Raw genomic sequence first — 25,771 nt, 5'->3', positions numbered from 1 at the left:
AATCGGTGTTGGTGATGACTATCAATGGTAGCATGAGGATTTTCGTCTGACCATGCATGTGCATTGTGCAAGTTCAGTAAACCATCTCGTGTAAAGGTGGCTTCATCGGTAAATAAAATGGAGCTAATAAATTCCACATTATGTTGGTGATGGTTAAGTATTATTCGGCAGAATTCTAGGCGTCGGGGAAGATCTTCAGGCATTAAATGTTGCACTTTTTGGAGATGGTAGGCATAAAGGCCGTTTTCCTTCAAAACACGCCAAACTGACATTCTGGAAAGCTGTAACTGATTAGCTGCCCTTCGCACACTTTCTCCCGGATTTTGTTCAAAAGATCTCAAAATTTGTTCATCTTGCGCGGGTAGTCTTCTAGCAATTCTACCACAATGTATGTAACGGGGTACCACACTACCAGTTTCAATAATCCGTCTGTGAATCCGAGTAAATAATTGTGTAGACGGCTGACGTCTCTGCGGATAACGTTCTATGTATGTTCTTCGAGCAGCTGTTGCATTTCCATTACATAATCCATAAATAAAATGCATTTCGGCATATTCTTGATTAGTAAAACGATTGTTATCCGCCATTGTACTCACAAATTAATAATTCGTCAACAGACACGATTAAAATATGGTAACAAATGTCAACTATGTTAAAAGTGACAGGCGCCTACTTTTTGAATACGTCAAATTTAACACCTAGCGGTGAGTAAACTCCCTTTGCATTTTGTAAATTTATTAGAAAACTAATCATTTTACATAAAAAATGCAAGAGACAAAAAAATTTCTAAATTCAATGGTCTTTCTAAAAATCTTATGATATTTGCTGTATCTTTGCAGAAAAATTTTTTTTGGCAAAAAATAGGATACAGGGTGATAAAAAAACACCCTTCCGCTTTCTCAATTTTATTAATATCCACATTATTTATTGGCTTCCTAAAGCTGACTAGTCCCTGAAAATTTCATTATGTTTTCTTTTTCCAACAAAGAGTTACGTCACAAAAACTACTTTTGTAGTTGCACCTTTTAAGGCCTATAACTTCAAAACGGTGCGTTTAAGAGGTTATGTTTATTAGAGTTTTTAGTCATATTTTTTTATGTACTATCACCACCCAAAGTTTGTAACATACTTTACGGGACACCCTGTATATTTTGATATTAACGATAATCTTTTTTAATAGTTTTTCATATCAAACCCGTCATACTTATAAGATTTTTATATTTAGAATGAATTTATATTTAGAACAAAGACATATAATACAGATTGAAATTTAAAAAGTTGTCATTTACATATAACATTTATAAAAAATATGTAAAAATTGATGTATGTAAATGGGAAACATGTTACTCATTGCTAAACAAACGTCATGATTTAATTGACGATTACCTACCTGAAACAGATTTAAAATTTTCTACTATTAGTTATATAATTTTTTTTATCGGAATCCATCAAAATCATTTAAAACTAAAATATCCTACGCAGTGAACTATTACTGATTATAGTCAATAAATTTGTATATGGAATTAATATAGCACAGTTTGGCATTTATCATGTTGATAAATGTTATTCCAAGGAAGAGCCAAAAAAAAAAATATGTTTCTCAATCGTATTATTCTACGAAATGCTAAGCTAAGGAATCAAATATTGTGTTATATTAGTTGTTAAAGAATAATAAAAAAAATACCTCAGTATTAAACTATGCATTTCTATTACAAAGATTGATTTTCAATGAATTTATTCTTTAAATAATGTCCTTCGTTACAAATACTTCATCGTTACTTTTGTTGGAATTTATACATACAGGGTGTCCGGAAAGTTCATGTCAAAAATGAAGGGGTATAGAGGGGAGCTCAAAATAGTTGTACTTCCAATTATAACTTCTAAGTCGTTACCATGACAACAACGAAATTTGGGTAATTAAAGTAACTCATGGTAACGTTCATTTCGAAGTTTAAACTGATGTTCAATATGCCTGGATTATACAGGAGCAGACAAAATTATCCATTTAAATTTAGACATCTTTGACAACGTTGCCAAATTTGGCATTTTTCTTTCATAGTGCGATTCCTCTCTCACTGTGCTAACTGTGTACCGTTTTTGAGAAAATCGAATTTTATTAACAAGATACATGATTGTATAAAAAATTTATCATTAATGTATGGATGAGAATACTTAAAAGTTTTGTTTATCAAACTTATATAAATAGTAGGGAAGAATTATTAAATCGCATAATTACATACGCCGACATCATTAGAAATGATCGCCACATATTATTTTGAGTACAGCACAGGTGTTTGAGCAAGAAAATGCATTGAAGTTCAAGGTGCACATATTGCACATCTTACTTAACAGTTCTCTCTCTTTTTTAATTCTATATAAACCAAGATTTTTACAAAAATGTTAGTATCACATTTTTGATACAATAAATGTATGTTGTTATAGTCTTTCCGATCCGAAGTCAGTTGAACATTTAAAAAAAACGCCTGACAATAAAATTTAATGACTTTCATAGGCATCCCTAAAAAAGATTTCTGTTAAAGGTAAAAAATTGTAATAATTTGTATATAATGCGTAGAAAATTTCTATTGTATGTTCATTTATATTGATTGTAAATTTCGTTTTGTTCCGTTTCAAAAGGTCTCCAAAATGCCTTGTTGTAATAATATTAGTAAACAAAATATCCCTCTTATTTCTCCCTTTCGAAATTGTAATATGAATGATTAATAGAATGGTGCTTATAATAAATTAAAATTATCTGAATCACACTAAATTCTGCATTGCTGCACTGCACTGCCAGGCGACTTGTCGACAACTGAAATTTATGACGCAGTCAACCAGAGCAACTGTGGGTGAACGCTGTTTGCCGGCACGCGCATTCTTCAACTGGGCGTATACATTTCTACAACCTGCACGCATAGTTCGACCAGACCTGTATATGGGTATACACAAGTTTTTCAAATATTTCAATGCCGAGTTGCTGCGTAGCAACTAGTTCTTCAACTGAAATCGGAAAGACTATAATAAAATTCGATTTTCTCAAAACCGGTACAAGATATCGATTGATGTACGGTAATAACTTTTTTTTTAATATAGTGAGAGAGGAATCAAACTATGACAGAAAAATGTGAAATTTGGCAACACTGTCAAAGATGTATAAATTTAAATGGATCATTTTGTCTGCTCCTGTATAATTCTGGTTTCTTGAATATCAGTTTAAACTTGGAAATGAACATTACCATGAATTACTTTAGTTGCCCAAATTTCATTGTTGTCATGATAACAACTTAGAAGTTTATAATTGAATTTGTTTTTCAAACTTCTTTCTTTGAAGGCGAATAACTCCACAACGAAGCCTGATTGGAAATTTTTTTTATGAAGTACTGAAACTATTTTGAGTTTCCTGTACACTCCTTCATTTTTGACATGACCTTTCCGGACACCCTGTATATGAACGAAACGGAAGGAAACAGGTAAATATGCGTAAGCAGAAAGCGAATTTCTGAAAATTATTAAGATATGATTCACTGATATTACTTCACTGAAGTTTTAAGGATAGAAAAAAGTTAAAAAGATTTATTTCAAACTTACTTTTCACAATACATGTAGGTATATCTGTTTATTTTTTATAAAAGAGCCACAATAAAAGATTTATTTTGACACATACCTGACGTAAGTGATTTTTCATTAGAAATATTTAGAAAGATTTTAGATAATTATTTTAGTTATTGCTAGTTGTCTTGAGATATTTACAATTAGTGTCAATGATCTAATTTTATAAAAGATTTTTAGGAAAATTTTTGGAATTAACTTGAAACGTAATTTTTTTCTTATTTATATTTTCGCACGAACGCCATCGGTGCAAGTAGTAATATTCGGATCACACCAAAAAATGCACATTTATTCCTCCAAAAACTTTTTTAAATTTCGAGTCAATATCTTTAAAATTGTTTGAAATAATTAATAAAAATAAATAAAAAATTAAAATTTAAACACTGTATCTCGGAAGCGAAGCATATTTCGAGCTACGTTTATATGAACTTTTTTCACAAAATAACTTCGGCAACAACTCCCTAAAATATTTCGCATTTATTAAACACCCTGTATAATAAGTAAATATGTATTTGAAGCACGACAGTATAATATTTAATAAAGTAAATGCTTTTTAATAAATTTACAATAAAAAATTCATCTGCAGAATGACCTAGGTTACTAGAATGAATCGTCATTATTCGGTATAAAGCTATTTTAACTATATAAGTGGTAAGTAATAAGAAAATATTACGGAAACCGATTCAGAATATTCTACACTGATTATCCTACTTAACTTCTGAGCGTATTTCTTCATACTAATGATTAGGCGAGGCAATGAATCACTAAAAAGGCCAAAAGTTCGGAATTTTTTCTATAAAGACGGATCGGAATGCGGTTTTTTGCATTCTCTTCCAAAATTTTTTTGTAAAAAATGTGGCTACTTTGTGTTTCTGACAAACCGGAAATTGCATTGCTGCAGCCAAAAATGCATTCAAAAAATGCATTTTTTGAGACGCCTTTTGGAAGATTTCAAAACTTTGTAAATAAGAGTCAGAACTGGCCCAAATCGGGTACTCGGGGGTTTTCGTTTAGGTCCCCTGAACACCTAGTGCACCGTAACCTGGGCCTGAACGTCGTCTCCGACGGGTTTCCTCACACAATCGAAGAAGACGAACCCAAAATCGTTATGGGGGGTTTTTCGGGGCGCTGAATCCGGATTTCACGTCGAAAAGTACCCTCCCAACACCTGGTGCACCCGAACTTTTATCTTGACATCGATGTCATTCCCATGAATGTCAACCAAACCTGTGTGGAATTGTTGATTCTATTTAAATTATATGAGGAGGAAAGAAATAGAATGAATAGAAAGTCAATATTTATGTAATTGGCGTTTAAAAAACTTTTTATTGAACTCAAATCAAATACCTTTCCTCATTAATTAATACCTTTAATTTTTAAATACGTAACTCAATATCAAATTCTTCATCAAGTGACACATCGCTAGTCTGTTCATTTTCTTCGTCATCAACTGACTTCGGATTAAGCGCCCCAAAAAACGCCCCTACGATGATTTTTGAGTTATTTTTGGCGATCTTGTTAGGAAAATTCTCGGGGATGACGTCCACGTCCAGGTTCGGGCGCAACAGGTGTGCGGGGGGTATTCGCCGATGCCACATTTGAATTCAGCGACCCAAGAAACCCCCGGGCGCTGAGTTTCTCTCCTTCTCCGCTTGAATTTTGGGAGGGCCCCACGGAGAAGACGTTCAGGGACAGGGTCCGGTGCACCAGGTGTTTGGGGGGTCGTTGTTGACGTGGAATTCGGATTCAGCGCCCCAAAACCCCCCCCCATATCGATTTTCGGTTCGTCTTTTTCGATTGTGCGAGGAAAACCCACGGAGATGAGGTCCGCGTCCAGATTCCGGTGCACCAGGTGTACAGGGGGTCGTTTTCGACGTGAAATTTGGATTAAGCGCCCCAAAAACCGCCTCCACAATGATTTTCGTGTTGTTTTTGTCAATCTTGTCAGTGTTCGACGATGGCATATTTGAATTCAGCGACCCAAAAAACCCCCGGGCGCCGCCGCCGAGTTTCTCTCCTTCCCCGAGTGATTTGTGGGAGAGTCCCACGGAGATGACGTTCATCAGCGTTCCTGAGCTCCAGGTGTTCGGGGGGTCAATTTGAAAATCATAATCGTGATCAGCGACCTCGAAAACCCCCGAGTACCCGATTTGGGCCAGTTCTGACTCTTATTTACAAAGTTTTGAAATCTTCCAAAAGGCGTCTCAAAAAATGCATTTTTGGCTGCAGCAATGCAATTTCCGGGTTGTCAGAAACACAATGTAGCCACATTTTTTACAAAAAAATTTTTGGAAGAGAATGCAAAAAACCGCATTCCGATCCGTCTTTATGGAAAAAAATCCGAAGTCTTGTGCTTCATTGCCTTGCCTAGATTTTGTCACTTGGATCTTTTTGTTTCTAATCCCTTCAATTATAAACACGACTACGCTCTCCCGGATAATTTTTGCAGGCGCATGCTGAAAAAACGGCCAAACTCACACGTTTACTCACGAACCATTAATTATTTCAAGTAACTTGGCAACGTAAAGATTACTTGCAACAAAGTACGTAATTGTATGGTTTCAGTGAGCCTGTCACACCCGCAGGCCGTTCGAATGTCATACCTGGTGTAATTTACACGCAAACCTGTTTTCTCGTCGAGACGCTTGGATTTAAAAATTTTTCGCCGCAATTATCCATATGTAACAGTTGCTAATTGCTAAACATGTTTCTTGTTGAATAGTTGGCAGAAAATACTTGCTACATTGTATCTAAACTTTAAATTACCATCTGATTTAAACTATTCCGCATTTACCAATTTCATCAAACTGACGCGCCCGGTCTCTCGACAACGTTTTAAAATTTACATACACACTGAGAGAAACATTAATTTGCATTAAATCATTTCCGTCTATCCTAAACTAATTCTAGGTATGAATACAATTTATCTAGTTTTAATGATAACTCGTAAGAAGTTTAAAATCTTGAAAAGCCCAGCTTTTATATAAATTTACAATTGTAATGTATTGTGTGACGAATTGTGTATATTCTCTTATAATTGTGATGTACCTACATTTACATTCAAAAAATTAAATTTACTGCAAAATTTTCTCGAACCTGTATTTTATTGCATATTAAGTACCTACTTCGAGAAGCGTTATTTTGAAATACTCGTGCATTGGCCAGAGCTGCCATTTTATTAATTTTCTATTTTTTTTCTAGTTTTTCGGCCTCGCATAATATAGTAAATATGAGTATCTACTTGTAATGTAACAGGAATAGAAAAAATTACAGAAACACTTTACTCCACGAAGTATAATACCTATATAACTTTATTTGCTTTAATTATGATTCGTTTAGTAACATGTCATAAATATGGACAAGCTTGTGCGAACTTGCTTCAGTAGATTGTGGGCACTGGACCTGCGCTATCTGTTGCAAACATTATTTTAGTTTTTGCGCATGAAAACAACACACAAAGTGAATATGCCTCGTTCAAATTAAACTAACCAGTTATTAAAGTTAAATAGGTTCGTTTTCTTTTAACTAATTTAATAAGTTTGCTGGTAACTGATGAAAGCACATTAATATTAAAATAAACATGTTCTTATTCATTTCAGTGCATTTGTAGCAATAATAGTTTATTTCATATTTACCATTCTTAAAGTTTAATATTAAATAGTCTTGAAATGCGTAAGTTTTACTTTTCGTTTATTTAAGTAATTTAAATTTAAACAAATTATACCTGAACTTACAGGTTAGTTTTGATATTAGATAATTTCCTCAGTCTACAGATAAAAATTACGTACATTTACAATAAATTTCATAGATTCGCAATGGTTTTTATACACATAACATATGAATGAAATGAAGTACGTTTACACATTGTTTGTTTGAGTGTACCAATTAAAACTTTTTCTATATATTTTTACGACATATTGTTGCTTTTTATATTGTATAATTACGTTTTACATTGTAGTATTCATAACATAAAATTATAGGTATTTTTACTACAGTTGATTTGATGAATCGAAAATCTGAATTATTACTACAGTTTTAGTGATTACGACAATGGAGCTGGCGACTTATTTTTAAAAATAAATACTATTTAAATTTCATATTACTACTATAAACGAAAATGCCTGTTTAAATAACATTCTTTGTGTTCATTTCAGTTTAAGAAATATGTTTCGTTTACTGCACTGATATATCTATAAACATATTTAATGTTATTTACCTTTCATTTACATAGTAGTTATTTTACAAAAATACAGGCTGTTACAAATTTGCTTCTCACTACAGGGATCTCGGAAAGGGTAAGAGGTACGAAGTAGCTTATATGTGGGCAAAGTTGCATAATCAGGGGACCAACATTATGCCTCTAAAAAAATCAAGGCTGATATGATTAGTTTTCAAAATATGTATTTGAAAAGAACACTTTCTCATCGCAACTTCGTCTCTCCAGGACCATCAACAATTTCATTTTTTTAAATACGTCCCTGGAAATTTTGTTACATTTTTTGTAAGCCTTCATGGGCCCCAACTGCCTCAGCCCGAACCAGACGCAGACGTTTTGTCTCAAAAAATTCTTCAATTCTAAAAAATCAATCTCCAAAATCTATTTTTTTTAGATTTTTATGTATATTGAATCCTCTCCTTATTGTACCCTCTAAAAGGGTTCATAGTTCAAAAGTAAGAAAGAATTCTCTGACTTTTCCAGGTTTCCCCTGACTTATAAAAAAAATCCAGGTCACTTGTAGCTCAATTTTACATACTGATTGATGTTTATGCATTAAATTTTTTCTCGACTGGACTCCACAATCATTTTTATACCCTAAGAACCTCTTATAAAGGTTTCAAAACCACAAATAGTTTTCTCTTTCAAGAACCCAGGGCCGGCTTTCACAAAATTTCCAGTTGCAAACATCAAATTCCCTGACTCATGACTTTTTTTAAAATTTCCCAACTATTCCCTGTTTTTTATAAAGAATAATGAACTCCCTGACTTTTCCCGGTATTCCCGGTTTTCCCGGCCGCTACGAACCCTGTCTAAGTGCCGTTATATCCTGTGAAATCCACCTAGTTATTTAAAAATATTAATATAAAAATTGATTATACCATTCGACAGAGGGCAAAAAGTTGCCACGAGAAAGTGTTCAATATCACCTCAAACAAGGCTGAAATGAAACAGAAACGGATATCCAAAATTTCGATTTTTTTTCAAATATTTAGAAAACTAGTCATGTCAGCTTTGATTTTTTAGAGGCATAATGTTGGTCACCTTCTTATGCAAAGCATTTGCCCCCCATTTAAGCTACTTCGTATCTCTTACCGTTTCCTAGATCTCTGTAGTTTGAAGCAAATTTGTAACAGCCTGTATAGTAAAAATATTTTAAGTAGAAATATTAGAACTTAATAATTCACATATTACATTATAATATTGTGTATTTATTAATTCATTACTTTTTAAATAATAATAAAAAGTAATTTATCTGTTTCTTAGTGAAATTACAAATACATTCGTATCGTAAATACAGAGCCTTCATAAATGATTACAAGCCACGTGACCAGTAATCTTGTTCGGAACAGTAAATTTATTTCCTTCATGTTGGCAATAAAATTTCGGTAAAATTAAAAATTATTAAAACAGTAAGATCAAGATTACATTAAATCACAACATTCTGTTGTATCGGCTGGCGATTGATTGGTGTAATTTTTCATGAGATTTTATTCAACTAATCAGCGATCGCATTATCTCGAGCGTAGACGCAACGGTTTGTCATTGTTCATTGTAAACAAATCATTAGGGATTTTTAGTTGACAGTACCAGTCATGTAATGTTGGATAGACTAAACTCAGCGGCTTGTAAACATTTATGAAGGCTATGTATATTGATTTCACGAATTTTTAATGAATTACAGAAAAAGTGCTTAATTACAAACTTAATGTGATTTTGTAATGTAACTGTATAAAAGAAACAGCACTTAAGATGCTGATGTAACGTATTCAGATTCGGGAAACTTAAAGCGTTTTGAGGATATTCGGAGGTTCAATTATACTTTTTTAGGCTTAGGACTTCAAATTAAAACTTTTTATTTTACAAATATTTATTCTCTGGATTTATAAAGACAACTTAATATTTTAAATATTTATTTCTGTGGATCCTATTAGCCTTATTCTTATCTTATTACGAAAAAGTATATATTTTATGTGACAATTTATAAATAAAAAATACACATAAAATTTGTTTTTAGATTGAGAGAATAATCACTAAAGAATGTGGTAGACAACCCAAACAAAATTCGTGGGGTCCAGTAATTTTTGACTGAAATGTTTTGGTAATTTTAGAAAAATAATCGTTACATCCGAACTAGTTAGTAAGGAAATAATTAATTAATCTTAATAATGAATAATATAATCCTTAGATACTTCTAACTTTGAACTTAATACAAAACTTATTCTTTAGGAACATTATAATAATGTTGGGTCTTTTAGTGCCTCCGAAATTACAAATGCGACTCTGGATTTATCTCATGTTACGTATAAGTTGAACTACTTCAAAAGCTTGTTTATTTTTGGAGTTATCTACGTGCTAATAAGTTTATATCTTGTTATATAAATTCAAAATTAGACAGAATATTAACGAGTTAGATATCAAAGGCCTCTGCCAAACCGATAAATATACATAATGGAGATTTAATACCGCCTCTCTTCGCTCTTAGTAGGATTTGCAAAGACTCCATTGTTTGATAAATAAATATCAAAAATCATTGCCAAGACGATAAATATACATAATGAAGGTTTACTGTTGTCTATTGTTTTTTATCTAATAAGTTATTGACCGATAATGACTAAAGCAAACCTTACTCACTGTTTAAATATTTTTTAATGAGTACCTATACAATATATCATTTTCGAGATTTTCATCTAACACGATTTTATTCTGTTTACGAAATTATTTCATAAGGGTCAAGATAATTAATTTAAAATCTTATTTACTTAATTAAGATTAATATAATAATTAAATAATAAAATTAAATTTAATACTTGTTGAATTGTTGGTGCCATTTATAAAACACTTGACACAGGCCATAAGGACCCTTCAGACTACACCGGTGGTCAAGGCTAGAGACTGGCTGATTTGCATCAGATTCACGCTGCATATAACGTATCACATTTGACTGCTCTATTGACTTTTTGTCACTTCCGAAAGAAAATTCATTGTGACGTCGTTTTGGAAACTTTCAATACAACCCTGCGTACTCAATTCTATTTACTCGAACGTAGATTTACAAATATACTTCTGGAACCCTTGCTTTGTTCAATGCGCATTTGTGGGCGGAGTTATCTCAGACGCAAACTTATCTGTGTCGGTCTGTAAACTACCTTTTGTAACATTATGCATGTTAATTTAAATTAAAATAAATTCCCAGAAATGTCTTTAGCGTTTCTTACTTAATCAGTTTCATTTTATTGTTTTGAATTTTTAAATCGTATTACAATACAGGGTGATTCACAACTTATCCAAAAAAATTTGGGAACAGATGCGGCATGAGAAATGGAGTCAACATCGTAAAAAAAATTTTGTGAAATCCTTATAGATTCCGAGAAAAAAAATTATTGAAGTTGTACTACCTTCAACCATTAACTGGACAACTGTAGTCTCTTGCGTCATTCGTAATACGCATGGAGAGCCGCATGGCCTCAGCGACTCCGAATACTGAAATCAGATTTTACAGTCGTCGTTGCCATAGTGTTTACAGTAGTTTTTTAGTAGTTTGTATCAAATATGGCTTTCGTGTATAGCAACTCGGAGTTGATGGATATCGTTTTAATTTATGGTCAAGCAAGAAAACATCCGTATTATGGTGAAGCATTTGTGTAATGGTGAAACAAGACAGTATTTGTGTTAGTTCGTAGAAACTGAGTAAAACGGACCTAAATGTGTTTACACGTCGGTAGACAGAATTTTGAACAGTTGTAACATCAGGTATGCCAAATTATTTTATTATTTAAAACAAATTAATTTTATTAATTAATAATAACAACAGCGGCAAAATCAGTTGAATTTGCTGATATAAAATAGGTACTATAAAAAGAATTTTATAAGGAATAAATAGAAATTTATTCCTTTCCATGCGAAATTCTTTCAAGTTTTTGTCCGTTTTTATAACTGCCGCAGTAAAGCCGGCTACACACGGTCCAGCAGGCTTGTCAGTTCGAACTGAATAGGCCGCCTAAAGGCAGGTTGCCTGATGGACTGACGACTGCCCAAACGATCAGGCGAATATGAAATATTTCTACCATCCCAAACTTTGGTTTGGGATGGTAGACTTCATCGGCACCTGATCCCGTTCTCATTGAATCTTTCACTTTTTTTTGCTTCCTTACGAAAACTACTTCCCGGGTTATTAATTTTTTTGAGAACAGTAGACTTCATACAAGAAGGATCGATTTCCTTCCATTTTTCTACCAATTTCAAATACGCCGCTTCCTTATTGCCAGAGTCGTGATAGTTTTTCTATTTCACTTGCCACAGACATGACTCATTGTGATAAATCGCGATGAATTCTTCCGAACCTGTTTTCTATTTCGCGCGCCATGGCGTACCACTAGTATTAAACTGTCCGAACTGATAGCCCGAAGACCCGACAGGCGACCGTGACATACACACGTTCAGACTTGCCTTTGAGTACGTCAGGCCGGCTGGATGAACGAACATATTTTTGATTTTTCTCCGGCCGCCTGAACAGTCTTAACTGACAGATCGACCGGAATATATACAAGTTCAGGCGACCGGCCTTCAGGCGGCCAATTCAGTTCGAACTGACAGGCCTGCCGGACCGTGTGTAGCCGGTTTAACGGACGCAATGTGCCAGGTCAGGTTTTACAGTGGACCAGTTTCCAGTGCCGTGCAGAAGTGTATTTTTACATCATTTTCGAACTGCCCTTTTTGATATTTTCTGTATTATTATTAAATTGTATTTGTAAGAGTCCCTTGTACATCCTGATTTTTTTTTCTTTGGATAAGTTCTGAATCACCCTGTGTAATAATAATTGTCGTAATATTCCTGAACAATGTATGCAGGGCACTGTTTGTAAATTATCAGGTGTTAGAATTATGAAAGGAATTGGTATTGTTTACAGTATTTGTACAGTGACAAAAATAAAATGTCCGATGAAATTGTACTTTGTCAGGTTTTTTAGTACATGTATCAATTGTGAGTCTAGTTTTGAAGCCATACTATTTTTCCAGTGGTTTTTCAAAAATTAGTGATTCAAAATATGGGGTCAATTAATTAAAACTGTAACTTTTTCACTTCCAAACCATTATTTTATATTTTTTTTAAATGTCAGTTTATCAGTCGGAATATTTATTTAGATTTTATTAAAATATCATTCAAAATTAATCTGCTAATTGTATAATAAGTTTGTCTATTTTAAGTTTAAAGTAATTTAATTTAAAAAATAACGACAATGTCTGTCCAAAAGTCTTGTTTTAATTATACACTTACGTAAATCAACTACGGTGATAATTGCAAAACACAACGTTAAGGAAACGATGACGAACGTATACAAACATTTATAGATTAATGTAACTGAAAACTTACGCTTACATTAGGTACTGAGTAGCTGTTATAGTCTTTTGGATTGATGGTTTCTGCCTGTTTGTTCCTAAATGCTCTGTAATTCTCTCGCAGCTGTTTTCCATACTGAAAAGAAAATAACAAACATTAATATACTAAAACATCAATTTTAGGCTAAAAAATAGTCGCATAATATTCAAGCAGGGATTATAACTCAGGATGCACTACATACAGCACATCCAAGATGAAAACGTGTTTTGTTTGTTCAATTTAAGAATATTTTCTTTGTCCCTTGATACTCCCTTGAGATACAAGGAGTTCAAGAAAAGTTACGTATATCTCAAAATATCCTCGACCCAAATCAAACCAGTGACGCATATGCTGGGTATATTTTCCTCCTAAATCCTAAATCAGCGCACGTCATTGACAGAACATGTTTATCATTTTTTTAAAACAAATTTTATTTGGGTTTCAAGAACTAAATCAATGCATAAGAAATTATTTTAATTTTAAATTTAGACGAGGAAAACGCCCCTTCACCTTTGATACGCCTCGCCACTGTGTTGCACCATGTGTATTGCATTAAATTGTGAACAAAAATGCTTGTCAAAGTGTATCGATTATTATCAAATGTTTTACTCTAAAGAAATTAGGAGATAGCAATAATAAACGTTTTCCATTAAATTGACATGTGTATGCATTTATTATTACCTAATAAAATTTCCTTTTATGATTTGCATCTCATTATGAATGCAATAACAGTATAGTTATGAATTGCCGCACTTTAGATTTTAGGTTAATGGCTGCTACAATAAAAAAATCTACGTAGGTGAAACTGGGTAAAGAGACTATGTGGTAGAAAATACATAATTTCTAATTTAGTGCAAACGAAATCTAAAGAAATGCTTCTGAATTTCTAAACTTGGAACAGGTGTGATTAATACAGAGTGTTATATAATTGCATACGATATCTTTATTTAGATTAGGACAAAACTGATGGAAGGAGTGTGCTAAAGTAGGATTGTTTGTATAACTTATATTTGGAAACACTAAGTGTAAAAATTCTTATAAAAAATGTAAAATTGATAAATGAATAACGCCGGATAGCAGTTTCTAACAAAGTTAAAAAAAATCTTTTCGGCAATAGAATAAGTAATTCTACTCATCTAAAGAATATATCCATTACTTCAGAATTACATTAGTTATCGGTTGGTTTGTGGTTCTCGTAATAACATAATTTTTGCAAAAATTGTAATAATAATTGTAGGATGCTTGAATTTTAAATAGTAGTAATAAACCAATCCACTACATTTCTGCTACAGGACGTCCTATTTAAGACGGTTTCTTCCATAACTCTGGTAATATTAATAATACAAAAAAGTATTTCAAATAAAAGTTGCATCGCATCAATTCATTCACATTTTAAATTTATTTTCCATTATACATCGTATCGTGTTTCTTCTGGGCGTTACCTACTTTTTTTTTTAAAATAACACTCTTTCAAGCATTAAAATCTCCATCTCATCCATTTCAAATAGAATAATTATAGACATTAGAATATCCAAGTTTTGGATCATAGGCAACTTGATTTTTTTTTAGTGGAATCCTATGTTAAAACTGACAGACAGATGCAAATTTAATTTATTTTGCGATTTTGTTAAAGTATGTTAGAATCTATTTCTTATACTTTGCGAGACATTTCAGGGTTTTGATATATTTTGTCACTGTTGCTACGTAACATTGTTGGGAATATGCCTATGGAAAATCCCATGGGCCCCAAAAATCCCAGTTTCCCAAATTGTCAATTTTTTTCCTAAAATGTAAAATATAAAAGATTTCCCTCCGTGTATATTTTACGGATATTATGAACTTTGTTTTCTCTATTCTGCAATAAGCTTAGTACAAAATTGTGAGCTGAAAAATAATTCCATTCCAAATTAACAACACATCTAGTAAAAAGAATAAATAAAATAAAACGGTATCCTACAGTAACATCAAGATGAGTATTTTATGTCAATATTAACAATACGAACGAAAATAAGACAGGTTCAAACAACAATAATAAAAAAGATACAACGTACAACTAATTATAAACACTGGAGACTAATGTCACCTCAAAAGCCAGCCAATACTTCATATTTGTCAGTAATAGGTATAAACCCTAACACGATGGGGTGCAATGAAATTTTTGATTTGATATTTTGTATTCCGCAGCCTAAATCAGAACATAAAAACTATAATTAAAACGGGCTGTTAATGTTTCAGAAATAGAACCGCAAGGTCAATACTGACAAAGATAACACACGAGCCGATGTTTTAAGGCAGACGCTGTATATGAGAGCTATCAAAGTTTTTAGGAGTTCTTAAATGTAGTTTGTGGCATCTATTTTCAGATGTGTGATGCATTATACGGAAATTTTTTTCTAACCCAACTCTACACAAAGATTTTTTTTAGATGCAGTGCGTCGAAGATGATTTCTTTACATCAAGTTTTGTCCATCTCTTTATCAAAAAATAATATATTGAAATTGACCGTGAAAATTTGGTACAAACAAATTTTTGTCAGAACGTGAGAGAGTGAGAACTGCAATATTTCCTACCTAGGTACAATTTACAGTATAAACTTTTATAAGTCTATGGAACCACTGCATATTTATGCTATTCCACTATAACATTTACTAAACAAACCCTTATATTTTTACTAAGAAAAAAATGTACTATAAAAGATGTTTTGTTATAACATCATCCTGTCCTAGACTAAGGACATTCTTTAAACTAATTGTAAGTTTTTCTCATAAAAGTACATTTTTATGATCAGTAAGACGTCCTGATCTAACACTCATGTAATTCTTGCAATTGAAGATTCTGAAACAAAAGATCATCAAAGAACGGTCCAGTAATTTATATGACCTAAGAGAGAAGAAAGAAAATAAAGAAAACAATTGCACGAAATCAATATTCGGCTGCTGCTGTTTGCGAAACGTTGCAATAAAAATAAGATTCCATATTCTTATTAATACCTGGCAGTTTTGTCTAAATGGCACTTATTCCCATTATATCAATCTCAGTGAATATTTGGACTGTTGAGAAATTTTTTACAGCTTTCACTTTTGACAGTTGTCAAAATTCCACTTGTGTTGATGAGTTTCAAAATTGGTAACTACGTATACATTTATTTATTTAATTCTGACTGGCTTTTGTTTATTTTAGGAGTGAATGAACGATGTTTATGGTTCGACAAATTATGAAAGACTGGCTACTAGAAGCCCTGTAACAGTTTTTATAAATTGATAACAAATGAGGTTGTCGTTATAGCAACATTAGTTTGAAGCCTTATGAAATTTTACACTTGAATTATGCCTTTATGTATGTTTTTTGCAGCATGACACTGATATATTCGGATTCTACATAATTTTCTGTAAATTTACATACCCAAATCTTTATATTACGTTTATTTTTATTTAAAGTTTCTACAAAATTTTGCTAATTTATTGAAATTTAAGCAAATTATGCTATTTAGCTTAATTCTATCCACTAGTCTTGTTGTACAACATTGATATTAAGTTAATTTCACTATTTTGAACAGTTTTGTCTTGTATGAATTGACTAATGACTAAAATGTTTCAGGGTGATCGTTCCTTGACAACTAGTAATTTTTTTACACTAATTGGAATGTAAATTGGGATTTAAATACAGTCTTATATGAATAGAAGGTCTTTTTAACACAACACTGGTCATTTTACATCTCGTAAATATCATTTACACAATAAATTTTACACAATGTTGAGTTATGAGTTTGACATTTCGAAAATCGCTATATGAAGTTATCTAAAGAACTTTAATTTTAATTCCACTCATAAATATAGACTAAAGGTATGATGAACTTTAATTGTAATCTTAGTTTATTGCATGGATTTAATTTATAAGTGCAACTCTTTCTTGTTCTACGATAAATCTACCTGTCAAAATCTTAATTTTTTAAATTTCCCCAAACCAATGCTCCTATATGGTGAATATCTTTACAAAGTTGTACTAGGTTATACATTTTAACTTTCTAGTATGTATTATTGGTTTCATTAAACTATTTAATTTAAAATTTTGCATTATTTAATTTATTTTGACAGACTGATGTTATCATGTAACGAATTTGCCTTTTATGTACTAAAACTTATTCTATACGTTAAATTGTATATCCTTCATTTTCTCATATACATATAGTACAACACATCCCTGTTGTCAGAGTTCTCTATTTTAGTATGAGATAATTTTCAAAATTTCATTGTATTATGTATTTGGGTATCGTTATCGGCTTTTAATATCATAAAAATACATATTTACTATTTAAAGAAAATATACAAGTTCATACAGGCGTGCACTTTTTCTTAACGGTGCCGATACTGTTTTATAGAAAAAGTATTAATTTATATGAACTGATAAGTGTTTCTGATGTGATTGTTAAAAGTCGCAATGTCCTTTGAGCTTTATTAAAACTAAAATTCTCCATCCATATATATTTACAGTAATTGATTATTTATAATGTCGAAAAAAGCGCACACACCTCTATTGATGATCAACGTTCAAAGATTTTTAAGTGGAGGTGCGTACAAAACATGTTGCGTTGAAATTAATTGATAACAATGTTCATGTAAATTTAGTTATTATTTTAAGAAAATCCCTATATAATATGTACAATGTTTGACGTTTAAAATATCATCTTGAATTAAACGGAATGAGAACTGCTCTTGATTTTATAAAAAAATACGAGTCAATCCATGGTGTTTTTAATTATAATAAATTAATTTCATTATTATTCATAACCGAGAAAATATTTGAAAAGTTCACACTTTTTATGAATGTGGTATATTTAAAAGATTACTTTATTATCAATATAATGATGGGTAGGCAAACAGTAGTAAACTTGAATAGAACCATTTAGATTAGCTCCACTAATTAAATTGGTTTAAACTAACCATATCTAAATTAAATTTAGATCGATATTTGCAATTGATTGATTGCTTTTGTTTTTGAAAAGACTTGTTCATGGTCGATTAATCATCAGTGTTATAAATAATATGTAATAATAATAGTAATAAAATAAGATTTATTAAATTCCTGAAAGCCGCGACAATTGTATCTAAGAGAAACACGTGAAATTTTACTGTATACATGAAACACGAAAATGATTATTTGTAAATAGAATTGTAAATTTTAAATATTAAAAAATCGAGATGATTACACTGAAAGAAATGCGCTTTATTCTTTATTAGCGTTCTAAATGCCATACATGCTCAACATCAACGTTTTTCAATAGGGGTAGTTCCGATAATAGAATGTTATTGGCTTATACTTTTCTTGAAACCTATCTCAACAAACATTGTACGGAATGTACATAACTTTTCCACTTCATACAATGCAGTATGATCATGTACTACCACAAAACATATGTCTAACTGTGTAGTCTCATCCAACTAGAAGAAGCGTATTAGTCGATACACAGCGGACTATCGAAAATTTTTCGATAATGCCGATCAGTTAAGCATTGCAAGAAGCATTTTATATGTTAAAAACGGAAACATAATCATGAAAACGAATAATTCTGTTATATACAGAGTTGGTCTTTGTAAAACAAATCTTCCCTACTACTCGCACACAAATGGAACATAAAGCCTATAACATATACTTACCTTCATTATACCTTTATTTCATAGATATATAAGGTGTATTAAGCATTTTCCAGTTAGACTTATAATGTGTATGGGGATGTGTTTTTTTTTAATAAAAGTTGTATATTTGTTATAAAAGTTTTATGCGCTACACACATTATTCTAGAGAAGCAGTTTAATAAACGTATTTAATTCAGAGTATGTATTTGTGTATGTACATTCAGGGTGATTCATTAACAATTCGAAAATCGAAAGCTGACGATACTGCACATCAAATGGTGACTATTGGCGCAAACACGCCTTATCCGAAAGTTGATAGTTTCGGAAATACAGGGTGTTGAAAGTTAAAATTTTAAATCATTTTTTTCCGATTATTCTGAAAATATGTAGGTTAGGAACTTGAAAATTTGTGAAACTATATTTTTTTAGGCGACGAATAAGATGCGTGTTGTAATTTCAGCATTGCTCATAGAGGGCGCCACTTATGACCAATTTTAGCGAAAATTTAGTTAATAACTTTTTACCCTGTATGTCTAACACGAAATTTGATTCAAAACTTGAAGGAGCAATAATTTTTCCATTAATTATGTATTCTTGTTTTATTTCGGTATCTCGATCCGTTTTCGAGAAAAATCGATTTAACGAACACTATGTTTTGATAAAACAAATCAAGTGTTTCTTCGTGTTATCACAACAATTAATAAGAAAACAAATAAAATACGTAATTATTATTTGAAGTAATTGTTCGAAGAATCCACCGTTGACACTGATACACTTTACACGTTTTCTGGCAGATCTTCGAGTTTGAAACATATTGGGATTGCGTCTGACTTCGTTGGCAGCAATTTGTATTCTTTGCCACAACTCTTCACGCGAGCGAATAGATTCTTTGTAAACTATATCTTTCATTCGAGACCAAATAGAAAAATCAAGAGGATTGAAGTCCGGACTTCTGGGTGGCCAAGCAAAAATGCTTACCATGGCCAATCCAGCGATTTGGAAAAACTGCATCTAAATATGCACGCACTGTCCGAGAAAAATGCGGTGGAGTTCCGTCGTGCATGAACCACATGTCTCTTCTTAAATAAAGTGGAACTTCTTCACGTCGTGGAATCATTATTACAAATTTCATTTGTTTTATTGTTAATTGTTGTAATAACATGAAGAAACACTTGGTTTGTTTCGCTTCTAATCTCTCGTATTTTCAAAACCTAGTGTTCGTTAAATCGATTCTTCTCGAAAACGGATCGAGATACCGAAATGAAACAAGAATACATAATTAATGGAAAAATGATTGCCCTTTCAGGTTTTGTATCGAGTTTCATATTAGACAAACAGGGTAAAAGTTATTAACTAAATTTTCGCTAAAATTGGTCGTGATGCCCCCTATGAGCAACGCAGAAATTGCAACACGCAACTTATTCGTCGCTTAAAAAAATATAGTTTCACAAATATACAATTTCCTAACTTACATATTTTCAGAATAATCGCAAAAAAAAACTATTTAAAATTTTAACTTTCAACGCCCTGTATTTCCGAAACTATCAACTTTCGGATAAGGCATGCGCCAATGGTCACCATTTCACGTGTAGTATCTTCAGCTTTTGATTTTCCCATTGTTAATGAATCACCGTGTATATTCGCTTTTGAGAGAAATTCGAAGAGAATATCGATGAAAACTTGGGGAAAACATGAGAGTTTATGCTTTGAACAGGTATGCTATCTGATAGATTTTTACTACAACCACAAATAATGGAGGACAACTATATAAATATACTTTCTTCCAACTTTTTTTTCTTATTGATATTTTCTGCTGACAAAATATGACAAAAATATTTATATCGATTACAAATGTCATATTTTTTACTTAGAAGTGACACCAGCTATTCAATCAACAATTTCGCAATGTTTTACTTCAGACTTAAAGTCTATGAAGTACCAAAATACTTTTTTCTACAGAGATATGATCTCTGCCAAAAAATATTACTCAATCACTTGCACTACATTTTTTGTTGCTACATTTATTTGAAACTTGGAGTTTGTTTATTCATTTTTACTACGTAGAATTATAGGTCTAGCCATTTTACTTACGTAAAATATTATTCTTTAGGCAATAAAATGATGAATGCGCCAGTATTAAACAAGTTGCATTTACTGACACATATTAATTTTAGTATTAAATATGCTAATAATGTAATCATTAATTTTGAATTGGTTAAATAGTATTTAGTTAAAAGCATAAAGGTTAATAGATTCTGGATGACCCTGTAAATTTACTGTTGGCCGTGATCTTAAAAATATAAAATGTTATAAAACTAACATTTTATAAGGTGCGTTAAAAAGTAAAAGACTTTTTGAAAATAAGAACAAACAGTTTTTTTACCAAAACCGATTTATTTTATCTAAAATAGTCCACTGACACAAACATACTGTCAGTTCAGACGCAATAACTCCAACTCCTATTCGTCCAAATTTTGACAGTACATCAGTGAAGGATCTAAATTTCCGACGCATGTAAATGCCAATAGATGGAAACCATTTTTTGAAAAGTTCTGTTGATTTTGGAAAGCATCTTGTAATTCGATTCATAAGCTCAAAATACGCAAATGTGCTGTCCAAAACGTAGAAACTTGTTATATCTTATTAGCTAAAAAAGTATTATTTCAATTTAATGTATTTTACATCCCATGCGGTTCTATTAATATTTCACCTACAAATAGGTTCCAATATATCAATTTTATAATCAATAAATTGTCTGGTTAGCTACGAGGAAATCAGGTTCAAATACTGTTGAAATAAAAAAAACACTAGATCCAACCCTGGTTACGACAAGAATACCTAAATGTGCTACCCACGTTACAATCACTTATTCTGTTTGGCTGTTATTCTTCTGTTTGGTTTGTAATTTGAAATTTATAATTTACCAAAATACATATACGCGAAGGCATATTTTCGCCCTACAATTTCAAGTATACTACGAATAAACAGCCTACGGGATAATTTCCGTGCCTTCGCCATTGTCAGTCTAAAAAAATTCCATTAAAGAGCATCGATCCATCTTGATGGAGTTGCATAATATTTCAAAAGCTGTTGCTAGGCGGCACTACGGCACAAATGCAACTATATATATAGTGCTGTAACGGATCGAAATGGAAAATAAAAGACTCGTGAAATAATTACTATATCATCTGACAAAAAAAAATAACAGTAAAAGATACGTAGTTAAATCAGAGCCCGCAACAAGCGAGTATGGAGTAAATTAAGAGCTATAAATAGATAAGATTGCCCGCAAAAAAGAAATTTGCCTTATTATAGATGTTCCCCGAATAGAAAAAGACAGGACCTTCAGTTTGCAGTGGAGCCACTTTTACATACCGTGCTGGGTTTTACATACAAGGTAGCCCATCGAAAACGTACCGCAAGGCATTACAGGGTAGTAAAGAACTTTTCGGCAAAATCCAAAAACAGGTCAAATTTGTTTCTGAGGGGGACAACTTTTGGTTCAAAAAGCATACCAAAATCTTCAATCCCCTAAGTGGGGGTGCTATCCCCTAAATTTTTTCAAATGGGAATGGGGGTCAAGTGGGGGGTCATTAGAAAGGGCTTTTAATTCTCTTTACATCGATTCTTTACTTTCGATACTTTTTGAAAATCGATTCATTATTTTAGAAAATATGCAGCTTTGAAAATATGAACAATATTTTATTTCAAAACTTACGGTATTAGTCAAGTAAATGCTGAAAATGTTGTCCGCCAACTTGCATACAATGATACAGGTTGTCTTCAAACCGTTGTCGAACATTCTGGAGCACTTGCGGTGTTACTTCGCGACATACATTAATGATTCGTCCTCGCAGATCTTCCAAGGCATCAGGTGGAGTGCTGTAAACTTTGCTTTTAATGTGCCCCCAGAGAAAGAAATGTAAAGGATTTAAGTCGGGTGACCGAGGGGGCCACTCAATTGCACCTCTTCGTCCTATCCAGCGTCCTGGAAACGTCTCATTTAGGTAATTGCGCACATTGAGCGAGTAATGTGGAGGAGCTCCGTCTTGCTGGAAAATCAGTTCGTGTTCATTGTAAGCAGGGTCGTCCTCTATGATATTTGTTAGAACTGGGTCGATGACATTTTGTAGTAAATCCAAGTATTGCATTCTACTCAGCGTTCATTTAGTACCGGATTTTCAACCTGCCTCTTTTTGTTATGAACGGAGCCAGTTTCGCGAAATTTGGCCACCAATTCGCGAACAATTTTTCCAGACGCATGTTTCTTAGGATGCCGTTGGTTGAACAGTTCGGCGACCCGATTTCCGCATTCACTGTTTTTGAAAAAAAACTCAATAATTTCTACTCTTTCTGGAATTGAGTACACCATAATTAATCAATTTAAAAGACTCGGCAGTATTGGTACTCTTCAACTACATGTCACAAGACAGTTATCTAGCAACTTCTTGTGGCCTATCTAAATACGAAACAAAAAGCGGACAATTTTTTGAAGTAAAATTAAATCGATTTTCGCATTTCTCGTCAAAAATATTGTTCGTATTTTCAAAGCTGCATATTTTCTAAAATAATGAATCGATTTTCAAAAAGTAAGAATCGATGTATATAGAATTAAACGCCCTTTCTAATGACCCCCACTTGACCCCCATTCCCATTTAAAAAATTTGGGGGATGGCACCCCCACTTAGGGGGTTAAAGATTTTGCTATGCTTTTTGCGCCAAAAGTTGTCCCCCTCAGAAGCAAACTTTACCTGTTTTTGGATTTTGCCGAAAAGTTCATTACTACCCTGTAATGCCTTGCGGTACGTTTTCGATGAGCTACCCTGTATAACAGAAATATAATCGTTTTGAATTGAAGAGACATTTCGCAAAAAGCTTTTAGATATAGTATAAATACAGGCTGTTTACAGTCATTGAGAGAATACTTGAAGAGTAAATAAATCGGAACGCAAAAACTCAATTGTCAAAAATATTTTTTGCAAATAGAATATATATTTTACGGACTTACCGCAATACAACGAACATTTTTTTAATCTACGGACTTACCGCAATAATGCGACGAACATTTTTAGATTCGCCGACTCTATCGATAACTCGATAGGCTTGTTTACGAGTGTTTAAACACAAATCGAATTAATCAATTAATTATTACTGTATTGATGGTGCTTTTTAGTACGTTTATGCGCATTTATCATAACATGTACAAACATACCCTCAGACAAATTGTCTTTTCACAAAATAAAGTCAGTTAAAAATAAGAAAACAAAATTAACTTTACTTAAATATTTGTTCACTAATAATTTCGCTTAAAATTGATAACCTCAAGCTGAACCAGCAATTTTTCTACTTAAAAAAACGAGGCGACAAAGCGGAAGGCGTGCTATCATCTACGGATTCAACTATTTACCTTTTTAAGGAAAGGTTTCCAAAGGGCCTCGACAAGTTCAACAATTTTGGTTATTGAAAATGTTTATTGTTGCGTTTTACCTGCCATTAAAACATCCTCTCCAAGCCTGTACGTACCCTGTTCAATTTCGAATAGAGCAAAAAACGGATAAAAATGATTTTTATTAGATTACGTGTTAAATAACTTTCAAAATAAAATTAAAGAAAAAATCAAATTTACTTGCTGAAAACTAAGTGTTTCGTTCGCGTAAAAATGTGTAATAACATGATCCGATTTATGAAAAATTACTACTTTGGAACACCTGCCTAGTGGACTATATCTTTCCAAGTTATCAATAGATTTGAATATCCTGAATCCCGAAAAGAAGGCGTTCTTGGACAAGAGTTCGTATGAAATTTTTTGTTTAATTTGTGACATAGGATCCACCATTACATTTGGATAGCTATTTTAGTTACCCCCTGTACAACACGACTTCTAGCTTTTTCTTAAACAAAATAAAATCAAACACAAGTAGAACTCGTTCATTAGAATTTATAATTCATGGAAGAAATATGATACTGGCATGAAATATGATACGTTTGCATGTATGACCGTTCGCATAACATATTTAGTTAAAATGTTGAATTGATATGAATTATTACCTACTTATTTATTTACATTACTTGAAAATGTGGAACTGCAGTTAATTTACCAGTTTTAAGCCGGTTCCATATTCACGGTGTGAAGGTCTGCGAAATGTCAAAAACGCGAATCATGCCTGTTCGCAGATTTCACACTAATTTTTCGCTCCGTATTTTATAAATGGTTTACATAAGGCGTCGCCGTCTCTCCACATCCATTTCCAATCAGAATGTCTGACGATCGCGTAAATCGTGAGTATAGAAAAGCATATTCTACGCGCCAGTAGTATAGAACCGTTTTAGTTTTACCACACGAAAATACTCGAATTACTTTTTTTTTTAGATAATTACAAAAACTAAGTAATAATTAGAGATCGGAAATGTCAGGGCGGCTGCAATGTGGTACAGGGTTGGCCATAGGCCGGGTTCTCTTTTATGTAATTTTATTCAAACAAAAAGTGACACAACCGCCTTCTTATAATTGCATTTTTTACATTATATGTAAGTATTTACATAATAGTACCAAACAAGAAGGGGCAATGTCTATTTTTATACATTCAACGCTTCACACGGAACTTACCATAAAATATTTAGGTAGGTATATCATGTAATAATAAGTACCAGCAAAAGTTAACAAAACAATAATTTCTTACTCATAAGGAAAGCGATTGTAGAAAACAGTTGTCCTAAGTGTTCCTGTTAATCGTCTCCGGCGATCGCTAAATACCCATTTCAAAAACGAAAATGACAGTTCAACACTTATCGAAGTCACAGGCGCATATCTAAAATAGTCGAAGTTTTTAATAGATACTAATGTCGACTTATGGTGACGAAGCATAAACTCTTTCACATTTTAGTAATTTGACTATCCGCTCAATGTACATGTACACGTACATGTCTGCCTCT

At 32.5% G+C, this 25,771-nt stretch overlaps 1 protein-coding gene across 4 annotated transcripts in view; it reads right to left on the bottom strand.

Annotated features, from left to right (window-relative positions):
• Nucleotides 1-25,771, bottom strand: part of LOC108906939 (growth factor receptor-bound protein 14) — a 700,528-nt gene that overhangs the window by 107,911 nt on the left and 566,846 nt on the right. For 2 of the 4 annotated variants that reach the window (XM_018710384.2, XM_018710386.2), the window contains exon 8: nt 13,200-13,301. In XM_018710384.2, the coding sequence (XP_018565900.1) occupies nt 13,200-13,301 (102 nt within the window). The remainder of the gene's footprint in view (nt 1-13,199; nt 13,302-25,771) is intronic. The other 2 variants (XM_018710385.2, XM_018710388.2) reach the window with 1 other exon arrangement.

This window comes from Anoplophora glabripennis, unplaced genomic scaffold (genome assembly GCF_000390285.2).
Source record: "Anoplophora glabripennis isolate ALB-LARVAE unplaced genomic scaffold, Agla_2.0 scaffold244, whole genome shotgun sequence".
In the NCBI taxonomy this organism is placed as follows: Eukaryota; Metazoa; Arthropoda; class Insecta; order Coleoptera; family Cerambycidae; genus Anoplophora; species Anoplophora glabripennis.
The sequence above is the reverse complement of the archived record's forward strand: the minus strand, read 5'-3'. Positions and strand labels throughout refer to the sequence as shown.